Source organism: Thunnus maccoyii, chromosome 22 (assembly GCF_910596095.1).
Source record: "Thunnus maccoyii chromosome 22, fThuMac1.1, whole genome shotgun sequence".
Taxonomy (NCBI): Eukaryota; Metazoa; Chordata; class Actinopteri; order Scombriformes; family Scombridae; genus Thunnus; species Thunnus maccoyii.
Window position 1 is genome coordinate 19,393,218 of NC_056554.1, and position 27,957 is coordinate 19,421,174.

At 40.1% G+C, this 27,957-nt stretch overlaps 2 protein-coding genes across 2 annotated transcripts in view; both read left to right on the forward strand.

Annotated features, from left to right (window-relative positions):
• Nucleotides 1-627: 627 nt before the first annotated feature.
• On the forward strand, nt 628-4,666 carry si:dkey-171c9.3 (A-kinase anchor protein 11). The gene is made up of 2 exons (XM_042401180.1): nt 628-652; nt 3,061-4,666. Exon 2 carries the CDS (start codon nt 3,067-3,069, stop codon nt 3,967-3,969), a length of 903 nt encoding a protein of 300 aa, XP_042257114.1. The 5' UTR covers nt 628-652; nt 3,061-3,066; the 3' UTR covers nt 3,970-4,666.
• Nucleotides 4,667-11,179: 6,513 nt separating this feature from the next.
• tnfsf10l (TNF superfamily member 10, like) overlaps nt 11,180-27,957 on the forward strand; it is a 69,299-nt gene continuing 52,521 nt past the window's right edge. Inside the window, exon 1 of the mRNA XM_042400882.1 lies at nt 11,180-11,783. Within this exon, the coding sequence (XP_042256816.1) occupies nt 11,562-11,783 (222 nt within the window). The 5' untranslated portion in view covers nt 11,180-11,561. The remainder of the gene's footprint in view (nt 11,784-27,957) is intronic.

Genomic DNA, 27,957 nt, shown 5'->3' on the forward strand with positions numbered 1-27,957 from the left:
TCCCAGTTCTCCTCATCCAAGACAAAAAGCCTTCACATGAGAGCAGCTTTGTCCAGATTGCTTGTGTCTCCATTAGAGCTGAGAGCAATAGTTTTTTACAGTTCTTAGGATTTGGTTAAAGCTGCTAAGAAATCTGCACCATTGAGGTTTGGACACTAAACTCAGGGTCATGGAAGTAAAAACCGTACAGTTTGAGGGGATTGTTTAAATTTTCCGGCTATTGCTGTGCACCAAACTGAAGTAAAACCATAAAAGTACTGTAAAAAATACTATCTGGCTGAGGTGCTTTCCCTTCTCTGCATCATTTCGTCCTCCCCAGCCATTCATCTCCTCTCCCTCTTGCTCTCATGCTCTCTTTTATTAGTTTGACCTCATGAACAAGAATAAATAATAAGAAATAGACAGAATAATTTCCCGTTAAACTAGCTTTATGATGTCAGGTGCAGTTGTCATTGGTGCATGTTACTTTTAACAGATCAACCCATGCAGAAATACACTTCCTCTTACTATCTCTGTCTGTCACACACACACACACACACACGCACGCACACACAGGACGCACGCAGGAAGTGAGTAAAACTTTATTTATAAAACCATTTCCGTGTAGAGTCATTCGCACTTGAGACACCACAGAGTAAACTGTTAGTAACTGGTAAGTAAAACTGCAGGCAGCATTGGCTGTCTGACTTTTTCATATTTTCTGGTACATTTATGTAACTTGTGGCTTTGATGTCATCCAGTTGGCCCTCAAGATGCTTTCTGTGTCTTGCCAGGTATCACAGTAAATCAGAAGTTGCCCTTTTGATCTGCCATACTTCATAATCCTTTAAATCTCTTTTTTAGTCAGGGAAACTTTGTATAATTTCTTGTCTTATCTGTATTTGTAGTGTTAAATCTCTGGTCTTATCCACTTTTTATTGGGCTAACAAACCTTGACTAATTTCTTACAAACAGAAAACCAAAGATATGACTTGTGTAAATACTTTTTGGCAATTTATTAGGAAAAGTGGCTTCTAAAACTCTTTGGATTTGTCACAATACATTAAAAAATACTGACATGGGTGTGTATGAAATCTGGTTTTAATAAAAGGTCAATTGAATTGCATTTCCAACAATATTTTGCAACATATTGACTAACTGGCCTTTGTCCGACTTGCTGTAAGAGGCAATGTAGAAACCCTGTCTGGATCTTTAGAGAAGACTGAAAGTGAGGTGATCTGTTTTGGCTTCAACAAATGAGCATTTAGCATCAAACTGACTTTCTGTTTAGACAGGGTCGTGTAGCGCAGACACACCGAGGTAGCAAAGAAGCATCCTCATCCCATAAATGTTCCTCTGCCCATCAGGATGTCCAAGTCGGATTGCCAAGGGAAAACATTCTTTGTTTTAGCTGTAATTTGTTCCACATCTGCGATTCATTCTCTATCTCGTCCTCCTCTTTGAGCCCCGTCCATTTTGAACCCCGGCTGTGGTCCACTGAGTGAATAATGGCAGGATAACGCTGTGACACACTGTGTTTTTTTTTTTTTGTTGTTTTTTTTCTAACACGCACACAAACATACTGGAGTCATTTGGTAAAGTCAATACCTCTAGCGCTGCAGACAAGGTCATTCGCTTTAGCAGCATAAAGAAGGAGCTGAGAGAGGAAAAAGAGTGCGTGTGAAAGAAATCATCACACGAGGAAGGTGTTACATCCTAGAAAATTTGAATTAAATTCATATCAAATCATCTTGGCAAAAGCTAAACTTGAAACCGTGATCACACGATGGACGTGAAATGTTGATTCGGAAACCCGTGGCTGCATTAAAAGACATAGTGATGCCACAGCAGTAGTTCAGGGTGTTAAGTTCATTTTGCGGTTACCTTCTCATTGTCTTTCTGATCCGTTTTTCTCACAAAATGTGTGAATAAACATGCCATGAAGGTTTCCGAAACAATTTCAAGCCAAAGTGGAGAATTATTTTTAAAGCTAGGAGGAAAAAACTAATATAAAAAAAAAACCCAAGAGCAAAACAGTCAAACTGTTTGGTCTTTATTCATAAAACTAACCAATACAGTACTAAAAATACCTATCAACACAGCTTTGTGAATCCATGCCCTGGAGAGCAATAACAGCTATGAGTTTCCATGTTATTTCATATCAATAACTGCAGTTGGAGTCCTCGTGAAAACTGACACCCTTATTTGCTGAATCAAGCCTTGTAAAACAAAGAGGCACATGTTTCTTTTCAAAGCCTTTTTTTTTTTTTTTAATACCGTTATGCTGATGTAGATGTCTTATTTCATGTATGAATCAGTGGTCAACAACATAATACTTTTCTGTGCAACATTTGCTTTGCTCCATTTCTGTTTGACCAACTTAAAGCTGCAATTACTAAACAAAGCTCTATCCCCATGAATTACAGATGCCTGCAAAAACCGAGTTTAGAAAAAGGGACAGGTTGCTGCTGCAGAGGCCAGCTGGTTTTTTTTTCTTTTTCGTTTTTTGCGTAATCTAATAGCGAGCTGAACTTCCTGCTTGTCACATCCTGGCTTGCTGACAGCTCATATGGTGACAGGCTGTGGTTGGAGACCTCAATCTTACTTTCCATCTGAGGCTGTGTGAGGGGACTTTCTGTTCTTTCTGTCCGTCTGTTTTCTTCCTCTGTTTTTACATCAGTCCTGATTACACTTTCTCTTCTGTGCAGTGTCTTATACATACAACATTCTTTCAATATGTAGCTTATCTATCGCTTCTATCTATCACTATAATCTGAAACAGGCAAGGAATGTGGAAATATTTGCAGGGTAGAGACATAGAAGGAAATGCAGCACCATTTAGGGGAAATATTTATGTGCTGCCTGGCTTTAACTGAAGATGCTGGCAAGCAATATTTAAAGAAAAAAAAATTCAAAACGATCTAATTATAAGAACTAGGCAGAGGTTCAAACCATCTTTGGATTCATTTCTATGCTTATTCCATGTACTGGCCTTCCCCATATTCTTGCTAGGAAAAATGACTCCAGGAAAAACAATATCTCTTTCATTTTTTACCGACATTATTGCTTTTATCCTCACAGGATGCGATGCAGGCAGTAAGTCCAGATCCTATGGTGCCGGAGCTCACCCCAGAAGAAACTGGCATTTCTGCAGGCCTCAAGAGCAGCCCCGTAGACGTTGGGACTATTGAGAAATTTGCCAACAATATGGCTGACAACATAATACAGTCGCTTCTAGGCCAAACGGAAATGGTTGAACCTGAGGTGGACTGGCGGTTTTCCAGTTTCAATCAAGACCCGGAGACGTTAGCTGAAGAGTTAGCCTCAGTGGTGATTGAGGCTGCTCTGAGGGAAGCGTGTAGAAGCCAAAACATAGAGGATCATGTAGAAGGTTTCCAGAATTCAAGACCAACTGGGGTGAAGACGGATGGTGGACAGGCTTCTTCGGATGAATCTGGAAGAGAAAAGGACGTTTCGGACGTGGAACTCCAGGCGTCCAGAGACACCCAGCCCTGTCATCCACCTCTGTCTCAGTCGGGACTCCCCATCGTTGGATCTCTCGACTACCCCGACGCCCCTCCTACCACTCCGCTTCTACCCGAGCTCGAGAGGAGCAGACACAGTTTCGCCCGTAAGCTGAAAGGAGGCCTTGCAAAGGAGTTCCTGCCGTCCCCTCCTCCGCCCACCCCGAAGGACCAAGAGGACGACTCAGGCGTTGCCAACGACGACCCCCAGGTGGAGTTAATGGAGCATCTGATGCACTCACTGTCTATAAATAATATCTCAAGAGAGTATTTTGAAGGAGGACCTCAACTTGGAACCGTGATGGAGACTTTTGCAGAGTCTCTCTCCTATGACATCATAGACCGGGCCTTGCGTGCCAAAAGCAGAGAGCAAAAAGCAGACGGTAGCGATCTTCATCTATTTGCCCACCAGCTGGCTGAAACCATCATCACATCTTCCATCGATGAAGCTAAAATGCTTGTCTAGTTCTTTAATGTTATTAATAGGATCATATTTGTGATGACTGGCATGTAGACAGTCAGATAAATACAGAAAAGAATAAAAATATTGATATCCACCCACACCTGTCACTGGCTGACATTTACATTGACGTGTGGTTTACTGCAATAATATTGTTTCATAATCTGAAATGGAATATTTTTTGACTGAATTTATTTCTCGCTGAAATTCAGTGAAAGCCTATCTTGACAAAAAGTTTATTTTATTAGGAAAAACTGACCACAGTTCCAACAAAGAGATGCTTGACACGCAGTTAAAACAAACTTTGGCACATTTTATGACATGTTTATCCTGGGAGCTGTATATTTAAGATACTGGACGATGAACCAGAGGTAATGGTTTTATTCCAAGACGAATGTAAGAGCGCATTGCCAAGCAGATTCGTGCAATTGTAAATGCAGTTTTGATTGAGATCCAACAGCAATAACCGCACATGTCCTTTAGATGGCAGCACAGGAGCAATGTTCCCTGAGTGTTTTCAGCATGAGGTCACCCATGTGATGAAATGACAACAATTGGTGCCAATTAAGTTTTCTATTTTGGGGAAAAAATGTTATTTATTCTATAAAAATAATGCTATATTGGTCCTGCTGATTATGTGTTTATTTTGCTTCAGGTCTTCTTAAGAATGTAATACAGCTAAATGTAATACTGTACCATATACATATGTATATGGTACAGTATATATGTACTAAATATAATGCTGGAAATAAAGACTTTATTTTTGAATATTATTTGCATTTTTCATTTCCATCATAGACTGAAACATCCCTCACACATGTTTTGAGGATCACCATCAAGAGATAACTATAAATTAAAAATGTGATAAAAGATTAAATGTGTATTTGTTTCCCACTAAAAGTCAGTGGTGTACCATGTCTGTCTTTCATAAACTGCAATGTTGGATACTTATTCTGTTATTTCCTCTTATAATGAGCCAGAAAAAGAAAATCTTTATTTGTGATTCATTCATCTTCTGGATTGGTCTGAGTGTCAGCATTTGTGATGAATTTGTGTTCTGGCTTGAAGAAAACTTATTTTCATAATCACTTACTTACTGAGGTCAGATCCAGAAGAGGAGGGAGCAACAGCGTTTAACCAAACAGTGATGTGATCCTGCAGAAGAATAAAATACTTTGTTTTTCTTTTTTCTTTTTTTTATTGTTAACTACTTGAGTCAGAGAATGCCAAATTCAGCTTGAGTGACCCTTGAAGGAGCAATTTTGAATAAAGAGTTTTATTGTTCTTAGTCATCAATGCCTCGCTCGCATATTCAAAAAATAAAACAAATACACACTTAATAGGTCAAAAGGGAATAAGGGTCAGGAGGGGGGGAAAACACACACACAGATTTAGGTGTGCTGTTTTATGTTTGTATGCATGAACACACATGCAGATCTGCAAACAGTACAAAGCAGTTCTCTATCTCCAGCACAGATGGAGTGAGTGGGAGACGGGACAAAGATAGTGTGTGTACAGTAACAGTAGAGTTTGTATTGACAATTTAATCTAGGTGGGACAAAAATGGATCAACACACACTAGTAACATAACTGTAATCCCTGGTTATAGTCCTTTTTACTGTAGATTGTGATATAATTTTGAGATTTAGTTGTCATATTTATGTAACATTTAGATTAAATATTGAATTATTTAGATTAAGACTGGTTTAGTTTAATCAATATACAAATTATTTAGCAAAAAAAACACACAGATATGCAAAACAAAGAGCACAAATTCAATAGATTTTGATTTAATATGCAGATTTAACATTTTGAGTTAGTTCAGAGTTCACAAACTTCAATCTAAATCTTGCAAAAAAGCAACCTATAAAATTCTGACAGCCTTTTTTTTGTTGTTGTTGTTGTTTCTGATGTGAATAAAATGTGACAAAAAGACGTACAACACACACACACACACACACACACACACGACACAAACACACACACTGACCTGGCTGCAGTGTGTCCCTTGGCTCCCATACATAATATGTCATGGAATGCTTAGTCTGAACTTTTAACTCCCACCACTGATCACTATTATGTTTTCTCACCACGGGACGCCAACTGACCGACACACTCACACACACACACACACACACACGCACACACACACACAGTGACGCACATGCACATAGATAAGCTGCGGGGCTGGGCGGACAGCTGTGGTGTCAGAGGGGACACACACACACGCACAAATACATCTGGATAAATGCTTGTTGTGTTGTCAGGTGGAGGATCGCTGCCAGAAAAGGAGGGAGGACTGAGGGGAGGAGAAGGGGAAAAAGGGAAAAAGGGAAAAGGCATGATGACACAAGGAGGATGTATAGCAGGAGGGTTTCTACATGTAATGGGAAATAATGGCAGTGGTACTTAATCTCGGTCTGCTGCCCTATGGGAGGTTAAACGCACCTTGATTCAATTTATCCACCCTTTATATTAGTGAAAGAGGACTTATCCACCAGATGTATAAAAGTATAGCTAAATTAACTCCATACATCACCATAAGAAGTGTTTTTTTTATGAAACTGAGGAGGAAAATAAATTTTTTTAAGAGCTTTGACTCAACTATGATACATGAATATAATTTTGAGGTACACTTTATTTGAATTCTTTAAGGTTTTATTACTCAACTACATTCATGTAAAACTTGAAGTTACCAATTTATTTGTAGGACGCATAAAGGTTGAAACATTTGGGAACAATTTTGGAAACACTGCATGTGCATGTGTCCATTGATATTTGTAGAATAAGGTTTATAAAACAGGTGAAGTTCCTAAAATATGAAATATTATGGAAGTTCAAGCCACCCAACAGAAACAATAATTGACTATATGCTAACATAAACTTTACTGATTAAGTGTCTTAAACAATTTTAGGGGTATATACCTCTTATTTTGGAATTTAAAGCAGTATTAATTGAGATTTTTGTGGTGAGAGTGGGGGGAACCAATCACAACAGTAAAGTTGCAGGTTGTAAAACCAAAACAATGAGCTGAAAGACCCTAAAATGCTCCGTAGAGCTGAGGGTATCTGCAAAGTCGGATGAATCCTCTGTGTTCTTTGTCATAATGAAGACCCTTCTCACACATCACACATTTGATTTGATCCATTGTTAATTAAGAAATGTTGTTTAGAGCAGTTTTATGTACTTTTTTAGTGATAAATACTTACCTACACAGATTTTCAAGGCAAGACTTTGTAATATTCAGTGAGAGAACTGAAGTATTCATCACCTCACTCTAGTTTTGGCAATGTTTCTTTCCCTTCATCACTCCTGACGGCACTGTTGCTTACCACTATTTTTCACCAATACATCCATTTTATCTTTTCTGACTGCATCCAAGCGCCGTGCCAGGATCACACAGCTTGGACATGTGGATGTATTATTTCCCTATTATTATGGGACCAAGGTTAAAACATTGGAAATAACTTGTACCATTTGTTTCCACTTTCTTTTACAGATGAGTTTGGTTGACCGCATCGGACAGTTCAGATAGAGTTGCGTCAGATTAGATTGATTTTCAAATATTGATGTTCTGACTCTTAAAACATTTTTGATGGAGTATTAAGTTGGTTTGATTTCGGGGCGGCGGTAGGCTAGAGGTTAAAAACATTGGCTGGTAATGATAGGACTGTTTTTCCAGTGCTTTGACCATCTGGGAAAATGTGGATGGGAAAGTATCACTCTATCATTCGCTCACATTGAAGTGTCCTTTAGCAATGCATGAAACCAGCAAATGTTCCTTTGCAGCCTCCAGCTCCATTGCCAGAGAAGAAGAATGTGGGATCCACTGAATTCTTCTCTGGATGACAAAATCAGCAGAAAAATCTGGAAATACTATTGGACCCAGGTTTGATTCCTATCTATCTTCGGTTTCAGCGTAGGTGGTTATGAGAGCAGCATTTCAAGGCTGCTGAGCACACATCAGTCTATTTTACGAGGGTACCATTGGCTACCGGCTCCAAGTTCATAAATCTGAGTGAGTCGCGGACTGGAGAATGCAACCTCAACCTCCTTTTTAACACTGTGTGAGCAATGGGCCACCAGAGACTCTGCTGTGTTTTCCTTCCTTGGTAACAGATAGTAAAGAAGAATGATTAATTATTGATAAGCATTGTTTCCTTCTAAAGAATTTGTAGCCTTAAAAGACACGTCACTCGGATTTGGAAATGTGAAACAAAAGGTTTATTGTCTTTATTGTCGTTACCGTAAAGGTGAAGTAGTTGCCACATCCCTGGCTCTTTCCTGCAGCGTTATTCACTTCCCTGCTGTTCATCCGTATGCCAATTAATTTGTCAGTTCCTTTGAAAAACCGCGAAAATTGCAGCTGCAAAAATAAAAACCCATTTTCTGATGTGACTCCAGTGCGGTTAAGGTTCGGTTAGGTTTAGGCACAAAAACAACTTGGTTATTGTTGGTGGGAGATTGCGGTTGGGGTTAAAATAAAGTTTGATTAAGGTTAAAAGAATGATTATGGCCATGTTTCAAAGAAAACCAACACTGTCAGTGGGAGACAGGAAGCGAATAGTGGTCTCCTGTGTCATTCAGCCACCGTCTGCCTCCTCACTGGTGGACTCTGTGGCTCTACGAAAACCATAAAACAATTTCCTTCTTGGCTCGTGACGGGTCGGAGTCATATTTCCCACAGCCAGTAGAGGTCTTTGTCACTTGAACATAGTCATTTTTAAGCATTTGCTGACTGATGCTGTCGTTTTTCTTGGACGGACAATCTCACACGACCCCGTCAAGTCGCCTGCATCAAGCTCACGGATGGATCTTAGAGGAGCGCACTTTGCCGAAGGAGTAGTTTGAGACGTCTCTATTGATGCTTTGTTACTTTTATCCAGTGTGAGATCTACAGTATCAACTGCTGTGAATCCAAACTCACCACAGCCTTTGTATCATTCTCAAAAGATAGATTTTAGGTGAAGTATCACATTAGATCAACAAAACATCCCCTCTGGCCTTGGCATCTCTGTTTCGGAGGTCTTCCCGGAGGATGTTGTTAGTGGTGAACTTTCTCTCCCGGCAAGACAGCTTTCTGGCTGCTTTGTGATTTAATGAGAGGAGAAGGAGCTAATTTTACAGCAATTCAGCCACAGTATTACCAAATAGGATTATTTGCTCCTCTGTAAATGTCACTGGGATAGTTGCAAGCGACATCAGTGCAGTTAAGTAACTGTTCTCTGTCGGGGGTCAAATTTATGACCTTACAGTAGCGCAATACCATCCAGACAAAGACACCCTCAACAGTTGTTTGCAGAATCAGCCCTCGAGGAGTCGACTTCTAACCCAAAACAATGTCATTTCTATTAAAACAAATGGTTTTTGTAGACATGGAAAGCATTTGATTACTTCCCTTCTCTCTATTTTAATGTTGTTGCTTTAACCATCTGTGTTTAGATATTTCCATCAGTGCAAATTTGATTCTGTCTCGTCTGCAGACCACAACATCCCCTTCCTGACCATGAAGATTTGTATTAAAAGAACGGGCATGTCAAGTCCCAGTCCATTGGAACGGATGGCTTTCACATCTGGCTCAGGCTACACAGGTGGATTTCATCGGGGTTTGCTTTAAAGAGAACTTTTGTGGATCGCACCTGCATTCGGCACCATCTTTCACCCTTGGATTGCGATGCTGGCGAGTTTTACTCCAACAAATATCACCTATTCTTCACTAGAAAGAGAACAGAGCTACAGGCGACTGGAATCAACTCTTTGGGGTCTCACTCTTGACTTGGTTTGAACCTCATTTGCTCCTGTCCCTGGAAATGATTACTTCTTCTAACCAAAGTCTGAAGAGGAGAAAAGTCCCATCCAGAGTTGCCTATCTGGCAGAGACTCAACCTCATCTCCTCCGCCGGCTCGTCTGCTTCTCATCTTCGATAAGCAGCTATGACGGCACACACACACACACTGCTTCCCAGCTGTTTGCGGTGATGGAAAGGAAACAAAGGAAAGACCGTTGTTTAGAGCTGAGCTGTAAACATGCTTTTTGCCTGTCTCCTTCCTTTAAACCACTTATTGTCTTTCTTAGGGGGAAAATATGAGCTGCGTCATGACTATGTGCGTAAGCCAAGATGACAAAGCTGATACTCACTGCTCTATTTTACAGTGATTTAAGGCAGGATGGGGGCTTTGGAGACGATGCAATTACTTCTTTCTTTTTTTTTTGTCTGCAGACAGCAATAAAATCTAGATATTGTATTCATCACCCTGTGAGTTAACGTCTCATCCGCTAACAATGAAGTCAGCAGCTTTGACTGTAGCTCTGTGATGTTTTTGGAAACTGAAGTTCAAATATTTAATCGTGGCTGATAAACTGGAGGGTACTGGGCAAATATTTGCTCTCAAACAGTGTAAAGCTCTAAAATAGACCACAGATGCAAACCCTGGAGGTAGCTGCTCAGAAAACACAAAGATTAACAGAAAGAGAGAGGACAACTGTTTGGACTTATTTCTATTATTAAAGATGAAGAAATCCCTTTAAAAAAATTAAAAAAAAAGCTTCAATCATACTGCAACAAAGAATTCCATATTTAATTATCTTTTTTTGGTTAATCTATGAAACATTTAGTTCATAAAATGTCAAAAAACAGTGAAAAATTGCTTATTTTGTTGGATCAGCAGTCCATAACCCAACTATACTCTGTATGACATATTCCCATTTGAGAACCCGGAAGCTTCGCTTAAAAATGACTAAAACAATCAGTTATCAAAATTGTTGCTGATTGTTATCTGAATAAACTCTCTGATCGGGTCTAATTGTTTCTGCACTATTTCAGTCCAGTGACCTCATATCTTCACTGCTGCAAAGTCTTGAATTGTTAGGAGTCAAATAGAGAGAGAGAGAGCGCCCTCTGCCAGCTCCTCCTGCACCTACCTACACCAATTAATCAATCTAGCCAAACCAAATTCACACAAAATATATCAATTTATGTCACTTTTTTTAAAGTGTAAATTTGCATATTTGGGTTAATTGAGTTATGTGAAAATATGTATCTGTTTTTATTGCTTTTTTTGTTGTTGTTATGCTCTGCTTGGGCAATATATGCCTAGAAAGCACCGTTGAAACTGAAAGAAAACTGTGTGAAAGAGAAAGAGAGAGAGAGAGAGAGAGAGAGAGAGGGAGAGAGAGGGAGAGAGAGAGCATTCTTCCACAGCTCCAGGGTGATGAAGAGGTTAAGCCAGCCCCTCTTTGCTAGTCTCTCTCGGTTGCAGCCCATCAGTGCAGCGCTGCGTCTTCCAGCAGCTCCAACCCCACTTTACGCAGCAGCTGAGTGCTGAGCAGACATGGCCAGATCCAAACTTTGACTTTTCAGCTCGTCTTTTCTTTGCTTTTTTGTGCCTGCCTGTTCAGCAGCTCTCCTCTCTCCTTCTCCTCATCCTCCTCCCCCTCGTTGCTCCATGAAAAGCTCCATTGGCAGCGGACGCATGGAGATCTAATTTTGCTCCAATTTTCGGTCAGTCGGTCAAGTCTGGGAGGCTGATTGTTGGCCGTTGTTGTTTTTTGCTTGTTCCCTTGGTTTTATGGTTCTACTCATGCGTCGGGAATGCCATGGCCACTCCGAGCGCACAGCAGCAGCACCAGGATTATTTCAGATCGGTGAGCAGCGAGTCAACCGCATACATGATGGTCCCGGCCGGCGTGCCGAGCGGGACGGGGCGCCGGGAAGCACCGTCCAAGATGTGGGTGGCGATGGTGGTGATTGTGGTGGTGGTGCTGCAGATTGCCTCCACCACCGGCCTCTTTGTCTACCTGAACATGTCCATATCACAGGTAAAAGCTGGTTTCCTTTACGTTTAGAGTTCACATGCTGTACTTTGGGATGTTTTGAAGGCTTGTTTTACCTCTACAGGGAGTAAAAGTCTGCACAGATTCGCTATTGTTCACTTAACTGGCAAGAAACATCAGCACGAGTTTACTTTCCCAACTGAATGACACATAATCACTCTTATTATTATTATAGAGACACTATAAAAACACCAAAACATGTCCAAATTTGCACGACTGACTTTTGTACGCAATGTCCAGGAGTGCACACGTTTATGTGTTGGTACATTATAGGAGACTTATAGAGAGATCATAAAACATAAGAACACGCAGAGACGATCAGCATAGAAATATTATAGGAATGTTATAGCAGACTGCAGGAGATGAAGTGAAACTTTCGATAAGGCAGTAAACCGTCTCTAGGGGAGGTTAGGAGGAAAAAAAACAGTCTTTTCGCCCCCGCTTTCTGTCTTGTCAGGCTCTTGGAAAACAGCTTCGCCTGACCGAACTTGTTAAACAATGCAATCCGGAATTTACAAGCAATCAGTGCAGAAGAGTGTAAGCAGTTTGTTTGTCCAGCAGCAGCAGCAGAAGCAGCAGCAGCAGAAAGAGTTTATCGAGCTAAACGGGTTAAATTGCGTGCGTAAAAAAGAACATGTTGGAGCCGTTTCGGTAGACAGAAAGTAGTCAGGGGGCTGCAGCTGCTTGGTTACAGATGTGTGCAGAGGTGAAGTATGCGGGTCAGTGATGGAGGTGGGCTATCCCCCGCGGTTCCACTTAAGCCATTTTTTTTTCTTATCTCCTGATATAATCATATACATGTAATACTACTGTAAGTACTTGCAATGTGCCTGTGGTTCCCAGCTGTGAAAATAAAGCAACCTTACCCCCCTCTTACATACTTGAGTGATAGTGTAGTAATCCATCAGGTTTTTTTGCAGCAATATTTGCACAATTGAGCTTTTATTCTAGTAGAGTCACCATCGCTGCTGCAGATACTGGAAGTGAAAACTGACGAGGTTGATGTTTGTGACACTTGTTGCCATGTGTCCCGTACAGAAACGCATCTGGTGTCAGAAACATGTTGTTTAATGTAGAGCTGCAACCGTAGAATATTAATCTACAGCTATTATGATGATCGAATAATCATTTTAGTCATTTTGATAAGCGAATATGCCAAAAAATTAGCTGGTTTCAGCTTCTCAGATGTGAGGATTTGATGTTTTTCCGTCATTATATATGACAATAAACTGATGATATGTTGGTTTTCATATAAATACATCATCTTTGACTCTTGGAATTTATAATGTGCATTTCTCACCATTTCCTGACAGCTTTATCGCTAATTAAAATAATTGTCCCAAGGTTTTTGTATTGTTCACTGAGTCCCAGCAGGGGAAAGTGCATGAGGACGAGTCCAATCATAACTTTCAACACTTATCCTCATCTGTCTCATAAAAAGTGTTCATTGGGGAGGCGTAATAGACAATAGAGACAAGATTTAAACTCATATTCTTGCGAGTATCCACTACATCTCTGTCCTCCTTTCTCTGTTGTAAGATAAAGAGGCAGCAAAAAGCAGCCTACCTGCCTGATATATTGGCACACACTCTGTCCGGTGTATGTTGAGGTGAGGTCTAAAGAGAGACATGATACAGACGGTTCTAATACTCAACATGGGAAGTGCGTATATTGGACTTTTGGAAAAAATCTGCAGAGGAGAAGCAGGAAACTGATGTATGATCCTGACAATGTATGAATCACAGCGAGGGGCCCGTTAAGACTGTAGCGCCGCTCCATCCGAAGGAAACTGCCTTACCATGCATCACCACGGGAGAGCAAAACATCTGTGAGATGATTTGAAACGTGTCACACTTTCCCCCCCTTCGGTGGTGAGAGCTCAACACTGCTCAAACTGGGGTGATAAATAACACAGGTAAAACCTCCATCAGGTGGATCTGTCCTGCACCAGAATGGAAGATAATTTAATGGTGAAACACAAAACCTTTGCTTCTCCTTACTACACTTTCTTGGGCTGTGTATGAAAAAGAAAGCAGAATTTCCTCAATATTTATTCTTGGGGATGCTTTTGCAGGACATTTTTACCTAAACTGAGTGAGTTATCAGGAGTTCCAAATGTCAAAAGGATCAAATTGTGACTTTTTTTTGGTGAGTCAGCGTCACCAAAAACATCAGTTGAGGTATCTTCTGGTATTTGCTGTATCATTTTTACAACCCTCATAACGTCTGGCACTTCAGCTTTAGTAGGCCTATAGTTTCTAGGAGAAATTCCAATGCAGCTTAAGTGGTTATTATTAAAGCTTTAAAAAGGTCTACACGTTGTTGCTTCGGTGTAGAATCTGTGGGTTAACAAATTACACTGTAATACCTCCAGGCAGGGGAGGAATCCTGGCTAAATATACTATATAATACGATGTTATACATAATATGATACGACGCCTTTAATAGCTAAATAGCAACGATAACACGTTCTTTTCTTTACTAATTAGCTGATTTGTATCTGTCTGTATGTGGCGCTGCCTTTTGAAGTTGAGCAATAGCGAGATAACGTCTGTCTTTGGGGCGTCAGACGCGTTTAAAGGCATCTGTTAGAGATGTCAGAATATCATCAAGCCTTCGCCGTAATGATCGTAGGAGAGCCTGATTTGACACTTTACCAGACAACTCCCACATCAAGGGGAGAAATATTGTGTAATGGTCGATTACAAGGTTGTGATAATGATTTATGTGATGTTTTTGAGCTTTATGAGATTAATTTATGACTCGGATCGTTTGGGTCTCTTTTTTTTTTTTCCTGACACGTCGGAGGTGACAGGAAATCACATCAGAGATAGTTTAGAGATGATACCGGACAGAGACGAAATGGAAAACACGGAGCTATGTATCTGCATGCGGGGAATCCCCCGGTTCTCATGCGAAGGCCGGCTATTTTTAATCTGGAAACAGGCCCTTCTTTGAATTGCAGTAGAGTTACGCCCCGTGCCAGCCTGGTTAAGACAAAAGATACTTGGAACAATACCGTGCAAATAGGAATGCTCCAGTGTTGCCTCAGTGCTACGGCATTCACACACACACACACAAACAAATACACACATGTAAACACAGAAGCTTCTCTAGCCCCCCGTGGGCTGCTGTCCTCTGCTGTTTTTGTGTCCGTCGCTGCTGCATGAAGTGCTTTGTGCAAACCGGTTTATTCTCTTTAGATGTGAATATACTTTGAATTCATGCTTTGTGTTTGTTATTTAATGTCAGACAGATTGGCGTTTGAAGCATTTCCCAGAGGCGGATAGACTCTCATTTGTCGAGTCACATCCAATAAGGCTACTAAATTATGAACTTTAAAGCCAATGTAGGTTTGTTTGCTTGCTTTGAGAGGATAAAAAGCTTTAAAAAAACAGCTTCTTAGCTTCGCCCAACCCGTGAAAAATGTTGTAAATCATGGCGAATTAATCTCACACACTGTTGATCAGTCGCTCTCATATTATTGACAAGTTTTCAAGGTCTAAAGAGTCAGGAGTGTCTGGTGGATACACACTTATTTTATGGTTTTTAAGATCCTTTAACAGAAAGCAGGACGTTTTTTTTGGTAATTTGAAGCAATGTGGTGCCTCATGTTTAAAAGAATCCTTGTCTTTATCGTGGTAAAAATAGAGTTGTGTATGTTGTATTTATAGTTGGCTGGTTATCTAAAAGGTACAATTTATAAGCTTATCAGCATATCTGATGGTGGGCAGCCTTCATCTGTTTCTTATAATATCTTCTTAACGATTAAGATCTTTTTCACTGCTGTGGATGAGAAAGAAGACACTGATGGAGCTGTTTTTCTGTCTCATTTCCAGTAAGTTGGTTATGGGGAAATTTTTTTTTTTTATGTCTCATTTTGTAACTGGATTAAAACCTGATTACTTTATGCGTGTTTTAATGTCGTGTCTTCCTTGATCTGGGTCACATGAGCGTCCAGTTCTGCAGCAGTTACAGTGTTTTATTTCGTATAAATCGGTAAATTGGTGTGAGCGTTTAAAGTTTGTTACACTTGTTGACTTCAGCGGTTGCTGTAGCAGCGGCACATGTGTGTTTGTGTATGTGTGTGTGTTAGTGTGTGTGTGTGTGTTAGTGTGTGTGTGTGTACAGGCACAGTTTTGCAGGTGCAGTTCTGGTATGCATATGTGAATTTGTGAGTGTTGGAGATCTAATTTGTTTGAATGGGCCTTTCTTTTGTTTCTTGAATTATCTGTGTTTGTGTGTGTGTGTGTGCGCGCTCATGCCTGCTTGTGTGTGTGTGTGTGTGTGTGTGTGTGTGTGTGTGTGTGTGTGTGATTGGCATTCCATTCCTTACACTTCACTGGTCCACTTTTATTATTGTTTGGCTTCACTGATAGGCTCTGACTCACCCCTACATGCAACAATACAGCTGTGTGTGTGTGTGTGGGTATGTGTGTGTGTGTGTGTGTGTCTGTGTGTGTGGTCCGTTTCACACAGAAGAAGTTCCCACTTGATGTGAATGTAGATGTGTGTTTGGTACGCTTAGCCCCCCAAAAAATCTCCAATTTTTGTCTTTTTCTATCTGTGTTTGTGTGATTTAAGTGTGTGTTTGTATGTGTGTGTGTGTGTGTGTTTTCCTATGATTTTATCTGTGTGATAACCGGATGACCACCAAGCATACAAAGATGAGGTAAGTCCTTCAAAATATTGAAATTTTTATAGTCCACACAGAAGCTGTAGTGGTAATTTTTAGGGTTCTAGTTTGGGATCAGAGTCAGATTTTGTGTTGGATGAAGTTTGAGGCTTCGCTGGTTAAAGCTGAACGTTGTAAGACTTAAAGTCCAAATTGGAGGATCTCAGTTCTTCAAACAAGCTTTTTATTATGTTTCTAAATATATGACAGAAGATGAAGTCAAAAGGATGGAACTCACATGGATCGTTTCTGTGCAGAGTTTCACTGCTAAATTTGCAAACGATCTGCTCGTGTTTAGATCGCGTCGGCTCGTTCGCCATTGGTGGTTTCTGCTCAGTCGACATCTGTCGCCATAGATACAGGTGTACACGTCTACCGTGAGACTAGTTGGTGTTATTTGAGTTTGAAATGTCCACAAACTCTTTTGACCCTCCAGACTCTGCTTTGAATCCACCCAATCCATCAAGTTGGTTGAAAAAACAGATTCTGGGTGGCATCACTGTGTCTTACTGGTCTAACAAACATACCTCGTAATCAGACGTCCATGGTTGGATTCTGGCTTTGTTGCACATCACTCCTCTTGCTCTCTGCCTGTTTTTCTTATCCAAACAAGGCATTTTTGCAGTTTTAAAACAATCTGTAAGTGTGTTCTGCTTATTGTTACTTTACTTTGATGTTTGAGCTTCGCTGTGCAGAATGATGTATGTGCACAGTTTGACACTCGAAGGCCGTTTTCACGTCCAGCTACTGAAAGTCGAAGGTTTCTCTACGCTCACCTTAAACTTTTGAAATGAAAAACATCTGCATCTGAATTTTTAATGAGGCTGAAGGAGTAGATGTCATTTTATAACCATGTCAAACCAGTTAATTGAATGTTTTTGTTGAAAAAACAAAATTATTATTCAAAGCAGAGTCTTTTCATATGTCTTAAAACATGTCTGGAGGAGATCTTCAACCACTGGGCCACATATTGCTTGAATTTTAGAGTTGGCATTACATAGTCTCAGCTGTTTCGGTTACTGCCTACGTGTTTCCTGCAGCTCACGCTGACAGAACTGTGAACTCTCGAGCGTCTGTGTCGCCCACTGGATCCACTTGACATAGCGTCTAATCACAGGAACGTGTGGCGCCTTAAAGCGACTGGAAGCGAGCCACTGGATCTGGCTGGTAACACGTCAGCACCTGCTAAAAGCGAACGCTTGTCTCGTAGTAAACACAGGGCCAAGAACCATGAAGGAAATATTGTTAGTGGCATGTTGATATCGGTTTCATCCATTCACACTCACGGCCATCTTTTTTTCCAGTCTCCAGCCTCTCTGTGTGGCCTCAGCTGTTGTTGCCAAGATATTTCTGATGCAACTGCAGACTCTCCTATAGCGCAGTATAGAAGAGTACGGGCCAGTTGTTCCAATAGTACATAAATCTGCTGTATATTTATCCCAGAGTTTCAGGTTTTATTGGCAGAGGTCACGGTTAAAGTTGCAATTAGAGAATCGATGGATGCCCTGACAAGAATGGCAATATGTGTGTGTGTGCTTGTGCAAGAGACTTTTTAACCCTCATCCACATACACACAGGTGCACACACACACACACAGAGACACACATGTTCATCATCAGTAACCAATTTTGAGTCAAATCAAATCCCTCATTGCAAATATTTAGATTTAATTCAGAGCTACTAATATAAACCTCCCACACCAGACTGCGCTGCCAAAACAACTTTCTCTCTCTGTCACACCTTCCTTTCAGTCTCTCTCTATCTCTATCTCTCTCTCTCTCTCTCCTTGTCTGTCTTTTCACCTCCGCCCCCTGCAGTCTCTGTGTGTTATGGTTCAAGTCCACGTCGGAGAATCGAGTTACGGTCAGTCTTAGGGCTTCGAGGGGGGGCAGGGTGAATTTTTCAGGAATGACACAAGTAGGTTTTTTTTCTTCTTCTTGTCTAGGAGGTAGTAGTTTAAATGTTAAGTGATTCTCTGGCAAAGGATGTGTGTGTGTGTGCATCTAAACAAACCTTTGGCATGTCTCCAGAGTGGTGTTTATATGGGTGGAATACAAAAAAAGGGAAAAGTGAGAAAGCTAGAGGCTTAAATGTACATGTGCAAACACGCAAACGCACACATATGGCAGATGCAAGAAGGTAAAAGACAGATATATTTGGCTTTCCCTATCGCCTCATGTCTTCTTGCCTAAATGAAGATGACAAGCCAGAGATGGCGTAAACCAACTAATCTCTTGTGTAAATGTCTGCGAGTGTGCACACAAACACACAAATTCTGACTTTTTTTTTTTTTTTTTTTTTGTGTGTGAAGAATTACTGGTTTTTGTTCTTGGTAAAACGCCATTTTTAAACCAATAAAAAGACATTTCCCAACCCGATTTACTGACAAGAAAGTCGCTCCTTAGAGAGCTCTCTTTAACTTGAAATATGCTTTGATGGCCAGTTTATGGTCACAGAAATACTCACGCACACAAATTGGATGAGGATGAAAAGGAATTACAGGAAAGAGAGAGAGGGGGGGAGTGGGCATGAGAGTTGAAAGAAGCAAAGGTAATGTGGAAAGACAGGAGGAGACAGTGATGATACACAGAGATAAAGAAAGTGAAGTCTGGAAAATACACTGGGTTTATGGGGGTTTGAACCAACTTTGCAGCGCTGGAAAGAGAGTTGATTATGTCAATCAGAGATAGAGGCAGAAAAATAGAAGAACTCTACGTTTAAACTCTTGACAGACCCGTCGGCGAGTCCTCGTTCTGTACAGCCAAGCATCGCTCAAACCTACAAAACTATATTTCAAATGCTAGTTTCAGAAGACACTAAATATGTCAGTTTCAATTTTGGAGTCAGGCCGTGTGTTAAATCTAGAATATTTTCATATAAAAGTAACAGTATGACATATCGGGTTGGAATATTTCAAGTCAGCGTGAACGTTAGAAAGTTTCAATGAGGTGTTGGAACAATATAGAGAATATATGTGGTGCTGATTTATTTATGTTATAAGTTAAAAAACATAAAAGGGAGTTTAAGGGAACATTTGATTGAAGAGGTTAGAGTTTAGCATAGCAGACAGTTTACAACAAGAGTCATGTGCAGTCCAAAAAGAAAAAAACACAGATATAGAGAAATATATAATACTATACTACATATTATTATTGATATTTAAGTTAGTGAACATTATCTTACTTCTTCTTGCTGGGTCACCAATTCTTACATACAACACACTCAAATATTGTTGTATTATCACACCCTCAATTATACATTTAAAGTCCTCTTTTATCCTTAACCCTTTAACATCCACCGGGTCGCCAGTGACCTGCTTAAGCCAGTTGTTAGCGGTAGCATCACGCAGTAATCAGTCAAAGCAATCGGCACAATTTGGCCAATTGGAGATGATTGGAGACGTTCAGGGACACCAGTGACACCACAAACTAAAAACTCCCATAAGGGTTAGGTCTGGGATTTTATACAGGTTGACAAGATGTAGAAGGTATATGGTGATATGTCTGCATAGTTCTGGCATAAAGCATGTCCTAATTATTGTTATTCAAATATGACTCATTATAGACGAGGACCAAAAACAGTTTTTTGAGCCTTATTTGAACTGATGTAGTTTTGTTTGTGTTTTAGCCACATGCTAAACAAGCACATTTCCAGAAACTAGAAGATGTCAAATGAAGCTTAATACATGCATCATGGCCTTACAGTTCTTCTGTTATAAGATTTTCCATTTATGTATGCCAAATAGGTGGAAATTTAGAAAAAAAGGGTGGATGTTAAGAGGTTAATATAACTGGACAAACAGTGAAAATTGCCGAATTCACAAAAAAGTTATGGTTTTCTCAGACATCTCCAAACCAGGACCCTTTGAAAATGCTGCAGTCTCTTTTCATTGTCTGAAAAAAATATATGTATCTGGAAGTGTGTTGAAATATATTCCAAAAACCAAAAATCTTGTTGTTATTGTGGCTTTGAGGTCCACGTGGGACCTTTAGTTCATCATCTTTTTTTTTCTTTCTGACTGCTGAAAGTAATATTTAAACACTGAACTTAGCTGAAACTGCCCACACTACAAAAATTTAAAGGCCCCCCGAGACCTTGATTTCGTAGCTAGCAACAACAAATTGCAAATTGCTACAAGTTGTTCAGTTGTCAGACATGTTTATTCACCACCAAATGTGAAAAAATGTCTCTGAAGCCTCGTAAATCTTTAAAAAAGACGGAAGGAAGAAGGTAGAAAGAGTTAAGAGATGCGGGGGGGGAAAAGGATGCTGCAACACATGGATTATTACGATCAAACACAACAGGAGACGGATTCCGCTGCTATACATTATGTCGGATACAGATGTACAGATTTACAGACCAACCACACACAGACACACACGACCTTGCTTTAACAGCTTGACACATGAAAACAGGATATTTGCGTTCCCACGTCGGAATGCTCATTAGGATGTGGCTACAGCTGTGAGTGTGTGTGTGTGTGTATGTGTGTGTGTGTGCCAGCAGCTGGTGCTGTGGGTTATCAGTTTGTTTGTTCAGTCAACAAGGCTATAAAGTGCTGATAAATGCTGTTCATAGGATTTGAAGGCGCTGAAGCTCCTAATAGTTTTCTGCTACATCTGGTAACTGATATATATGCAGCTAACGTTTCTGTACACCTGGTGGCGACGGTATGTTTTCAGTTTTTACTCTCCTCACAGCTCGTTGACTTAATCTACATATTTAAATCAGTTTTATTCACCATTATCGCTGGCTGATTCAACTCACTGTAAATCCAGTTCATGAGGGCGTTTCTGGTCTGAATCTCTGGTGTCTGCTAACTTTTTCTTTAGAGAGATTTTCTTATATTGTTGGGAGTTGTTCATTTTTAGATTTTTATCTTTAAGAAATGGGCCTGCCAAAAGCAATTTTTTCCTCAAATAATTGTTTTTGTTGATTAAAATGTGAGGGAATGTTCCCACAGCCTAAGATGTCTTCAAATATCTTGATTTGTCCAGAACTGAAATATATTAAATTTTCCATTATAGGAGACTAAACAAACACAGAGAAACTCAGAAACCAGTGAATTTTCGCTCAATTTTTGCTGAAAATAATACTAACATGATGAAATGATGATTGAAACGCTGGTGTTTTTGGAAAGAAAACAAAAGAACAAGCGATTAGTTAGCATGAGGAGCAATAGAAATTTCTTTGGGAGGCAGCTGGATTTGTTAGATCACGTGAGAATCCATCTTGTCAGGCTTCAAGTTATGCGCTTGTGTCCGAACCACCGGACCGATCAGCGTCACGAGTCCAGCTGCCTCGCAAGGTAAGACAATGATAAACAGATGGTTCATCCAATCACCTGCCACATAGTTTCCATGGACGACTGTGTAACAAACCATCTGGCGCATCAGGTTATAATAGAAAGCTACCCAGAATTGATCAACCAAGGGAAAAGTTGCCAATTTTACCTCAAAAGCAACCTGGTAATTGCATTGCACATAAACAATTAAAAAAATCAGAAGCATCAAAATTGAAAAATGTAAGAAATTACTCAACATTTGCACAAAATAACCAGCAGGAGCTGCATCCAAGTGAAAATTCAGCCTTAACTTCAGCCGAGTTTGGGGTTGGGATGAAACAAAAAAAAAAAGAAAGTGACTCTCGGACCAATGCTCCGGTCTTTTATGTACCTGGACCTAAGTTCGCTTGCACCGGATTAGAGTCCAATTTCTTTTTAGTATGTGTTTGTTACATGATACAGACTTTCTGGGGTAGTGGAGCCCATGCTTGAGCTTTTATTCTCATGTCCAATAATCAAAAAACGATGGCTAGGCCTGTGTGAAATTGCATAGTTTAGAGCCCCAGAAACTATTTTATAATATACGGTGTTACGAGGAAACAGATGGATATAGTTGTAATGTACGGTATTTAAATTGGGGGTTGGGTGCAAGTTCACCTCAGCGTTGACCTCCTACAACGAAAGGCCTTTCCTCTCGTCTATCCATCTTCCCTCATTTCCGAGCTCCACTGTACGGTCTCCATATGGCTCCCATCATATGGTGACTGAATCGTTCCCACACTTCATACATGTATCATATCAAAGCAAAGGTGGAAAAGAAGCTGCTTTGCCCTGCTGGAAGATGTCCAATCACAGCACGACTAGACCTTGATCTTGGTGAGGGCAACAAAAGAAGCGGAAAAAGGGGCAAAGTGAGGGAATTTGGAGATGGAAAGTGAGAAAATGTGTTTCCAGCGATGATTTATTTCTTTAAACGTGACAATTTGAAAATACAGTTCTTTTCCTTTTTATATGGATGGAAAGTGATGGATAGTTTTAGAGCCACCATGGGACTTTAAAACTCTCAACCCAAATCTGTTGAAATTCCTCCAGTTTTAGCAGCTCTAAGGCAAGTTATAAACGTTCCCGTGCATCCTGTAAAACCCTTTTTTAATACAGCATTCCAGCAAAATGTTGGGAAATTCAAAAAATAAAGACTATGAAAGCAATCAGATGCCCTGAAAAAATGCCACAAAAATGTCATCAGGTTGAGCTTGAGAAGTTTTGACTCTGGAAACATCAGTTGACAAAACAGTTTCAACTCCACTTATTCTCGTTCTGGCGCTTTTGATCATATTCCACAGTCTTCAGCGGCAGATGAAGTTTGCTCAGTCGTCATGGGACTGAATTTGTTCAAATATTGTGATGATAGATGTAATGAGGTTCTTAGTAGCCTTAGATTTTATTTTCGTCCAATGCCACCGTGACAGTTGGCAGCTGAATTTAGGACTCTTTTCAGCAACAAGGTGACGTTGAAATTGTGAGCAGTGGTTGTTTTGTGACACTTTTAACACCCCCGGAATAGTGAAAGCACTTGAATCCAATGTATGGCGAGTGAACGAAATGATTTCTAAAACAAGGCTGGGAATTGTATCGAACATCTAAATGAAAACATTCAAACTAGCTGCGTCTGTATTAGCGAGACTCTCCTTCCAAGAACACCAGCAGCATCAGTAGTTTCAGCAAAAGGCCAAAAACATGTTAACGCTCAAGTGACAAAGACATCTAGTGGTCGTAGAAATGATAGATTGTCCACAAGGAGCAAAGTTATAGAGACATTAAGGGCATTTCTATTCACCTGTCTCTATTTGCATTTTCAATTTTGCGCATAAAAAAGACTCAGTAGTGACTGAGTTTTTGCTCGGCTGAGGTGGAAAAGTCGGCATATCAATAAAAGCAAAACGCGACAAAGTGTAATGGAAACATATTTAGCGAATAAATCTTGACGTACGTAAAGCAGGTGACTTAAATGTCCACAGGGATGAAAAATAGCGGCAGATGAAAACATTAGATCAGCAGTGTGGAGCGATGAAGAGACTGACACTCCTCGAATTACTACTTGAAATAAACAGAAATATCATATGTGTGTCTAACCCTAACCCTAACCCTGACCCTAACCTCTAACTTATCTTGATGAACCAATTCCAAATATTCTCAAGACAGCGATGGATAAAAACATGTTTTAATTTAAATTTTCTTTTGCCGACATTCTGGAAATATGGTTCGAATTTGGGCCATGTTGGTTTCTTTTAACCGTGACCGCTGTCAGTCTCTGATCTTTACTAAATAACAGTTTAACCTTGTTGCTAACCAAACCTTAACCATCGCAGTATCAGCTCAGAAAACATTATTACTGCGAATGGGGGTGTCTTACAAACACTTACCAACAACACTTTTTGTCAGGTGATTTGGAGGACTTGTGTATTTGCAGTGAGGAACATTAACTGATATCCCAAATTAGAAATATCACTAATGGCCTATAATATTGGCAGACCAGTTTCCAACCCTTGTCTGTACAATACTGTATTTTGCATGTGTAGATATGTGTGCAGGCGTCATGTATCTGTGTCAGAAAATGTAATAGACACAAAGATAATGAAGTGAGTCAAAGTATCAGGCTGTGTCCAAATAGAAGTGAGTGTTACCTGATTAGCCTACGGTTGATTGGATGGAAAGTTCTTAGCCGGTCTGACGTGGTCTAACCCTGGGAATGGGCTGACATCTCCCTGCTGGCACAAGGAGGAGGGCTTGTTAGTGTCAGTCCAAAGTCTGTCTGCTCCATTGTTTTCTCTCTTTCCTTCACAGACACCCCCCCCACACACTCTTTTTCTCTCCGATATCAGTGTTTTGACTCTGAATTTGGTAATAAGACCCTCCTGTCCCACTGTCAGCTCTCATTTCTGTACCAATTAAACAACCAGTGAACTCCCCTTTCTTTCTAATCTGGCCTCTAATTCCACCCAAATGATCTTTGCCATCTTTCCACTTCTTCAGATGTTCTCTCCTCTGTAAAAACCTTAATGTTAGCCGTCCCTTTGTCTCTCTCTCTCGCTCATGCCTCATTGACTGTGAAGTACACAAGGGGGTTTTGGCTTGTCATGAAAGCCCATCATAACCTCTTTCGTGGACCTACTTTCACAGATCAAGAAACAACAAAAACATTATCACTGATGTTCCGTTTCTTTTGCTCTCCAGACTGAAGCTCATTTTTTTGGCTTAAGCATATCATCTTTGGCCAGTGTTTCATATACTACCTCATTAGAAGCGTGTAGGGTTCTTGGACATGTGTGAGCACAGGTCATCCATGAATCAATGAATCAACCTCTGAGCACGGATTTTGGCTTTGTATGCAGCTGCTGAATGGAAAACCTTAATAAGAAAAGCTCTGGGAAAAGAAATTAAATCATGAACCTGTCAGGCAAGGCGGGCAGGCCTCCCTTTAGGCTGTGACTTTTAAATAATGTTGTCGTTTTTTGGTCGAAGTTTTGTCTGTTGAAAGTTGGGATGCGAGCGAAAGTTGAGAAAGCAGATGTTGGCTCGATCGCTACGTTTTTAGCTCTCGAGGAAATTGGACTTTGGATGGACGAATCACCAAACTGATCGTGTTTAGATCTAAATCTGGATGAGTCACTGTTTGGAGAGAAGAATAAAATTGAAAATCACTTTTAATATCTTTGATGAGTGGAAGTGTCTACATTTAAGGCTCAGTAAGTCGTCAAAATGAAAAACGAGAGACAAAAAGACAGACTGTTTCCAGTAAAAGCTATTTGGATGTTTCTTGTGGAGGAGATAAAAATTTTGCACAAATGTTATGAAAACAAGTGTCCGATCTAGGATTTTCTGGTGGTCTCTGATTTCGATGCTTCTAAAATATCATGAACAGGGACAGACAGCTGGGAAACCTTTAGATTATGACCGATAGAGGTTTAAAAAGGTTGATAATGAAACACAGGTCATTGAGTTGTTGATGTGTTGGATGTAAAGGTGTATTTTTTCTCTACTAAACACATTTTTTCACTCTACCTTTTGCCATTTGCTATTAAACAAATGGCAAATGGTACTTTTATGTAAGATATTTTACTGTGAAAAGTCCGAAAAGTCAGAGAATCTAGACCTGACATTGGTTTTCAGTCAGAAAATATCTTCCTCTAGTGTTTCTCCCGAGATGTAAGGACGAAAAATGACGTTTCAGTTGGGGCGAATGACCTCAACCACCAGCTCCAGCTCTTGACCCTCTCATATAGAGGAAGGATGTCTGTAAGTACTGGAAAAACTTCACTGTCCCGCATTCCCGGAAAGGCGAAGGTATTTCGAAAACAATGTAATAGTAGTTAAGAATCCCATCAGTTCAGATCGCAAACAGGTTCTCTGGCCTTTAAGAGTTGGCAAACATACAAGTTGGCAGCAAAGCCAGCATTTAAATTCTCATGAGATGTTCAAGATGTTTCTCAACACGCCACATAGACGATGACAGCTTCAACTGGGAGGTGAAATTAAAGCGTGTCAACAAACGACAGCCGCCAGAAAAGGCGCTTTGTGATGTCGCGCTGGTGTGTCACTAAAATTTCGAGTCAGGCAGTCAGTTCTGTTCTACCAAATAGAGCTGGATTCATCCAAGTCACGACCGAAATTAGTAACATATTGTAGATAAAAAATCTAATTCTGTCTAAAACATCTGGGATCCATCTTCTCGAGAATCAGGAAATGCTAATGATGGTTAACCCAGTCGAACGCTTAATCTCCCATTACAGTAACTGACATCACAGTATTATCTATTGTTTTCTATCCTCCGTAATGCAAGTAAATACGTCAAAGCAAGTCATCTTTTTTGCATTCCTGCCATATTGGATTTATTAAGCCTGTTATGATGATTTGAAAGCTTGTTTCTCAGTAAGCAATCTGAACCTTTTTATCTGATTTGGAGCCTCATGATCAGTCACTGCTGTAGTGACAAATCTGATAACCTTTGACCCCTGTTGTCAAGCAAAGAAAATAAACAAAACTTAATACTTGTCATTACTCAACACCCAACACTGAGAGAAATCTTCTGTAGATGTCTCCATTATTTTGAATAACGCCTCTGTGTTGGCATAAGTATTTATTTCAATCTATTAAATGAGAAATTAATAGCGTATAGCTGAAGGAATAGTGGGTTTTTAAGCTGAGGCACCACGTGTCTTAGTAGAGAGTTCTGTGCAAAGGAAATGAGTCATTTTGAGAAACTACTAAGAATTTAGGGGATTTTTTTTTGCAAATATTGTGGTTTGTTTTGGCATAGTGGTTGTAAAGTGTCAGCATCACAAATCTTAAAAAAATCTTATAATTTTCCCCATGAGTTGAGCAAAAAAAAAAAACACACTTTGAAGCAAACTACATAAAGTTTTAGAGCTAAAAGACTATAAGAAGGGGTCTTCCTAACACTTGTTCCTTTAAATGCATTACAACGCAAATGCGTCGACTCACACAGGAGGAGATGTTCTGTATAGAAAGCATTACAAGAAGTCAACAGTGTGCTAGTTGTGGTCGCTGGTGACACCACCAACTAATTGGTCATTTGCCAAAACAGTAGCTAGTATGAGACCTGTGTTGAGCGATATATGGAAAAACCACATTACCCCCGCCTAACCCCTCCCTCCTCTACAGGTTGGTATTTAAAGCCCTTCTTATTCAGGCTTTTTTAAATTAGTAATTCTAACCTTTCTAAAGAATAAAATAACCTTTTGACCATTTCCCTCCCTTGTTTTTTTTTGTTTTTCATTCTTGTGGACACATCTGGTCCCCACCAGACAGAGAAAACACAGATTGTCTACAATTTGTGCAACTATAATAACATTCATACAGGCCCCACTTGAGTCATACTTGCTCACCAACTCCACACGCAAAAACATTTACAGACACACTTGCCCACCCATGCTGGACTTGCCCACCCACAGGCACCTACAGGACCCCACAACAACACAATGACCTGAACTGATTCATCCTGCATTGCTTCATTTTTTATCAACTTTAGGCTATTTAAAAACCGATGTTTGGGCAAAAGGATACACAATGCTTTTAATTAGACTAGCTATGTTTATAGTTTTATCATTCTCCTCACTTAACTTTTCCCAAATGTGATCCAATCATCCAGTTGTGGAGAATATAATCGTATATTAAAGGTT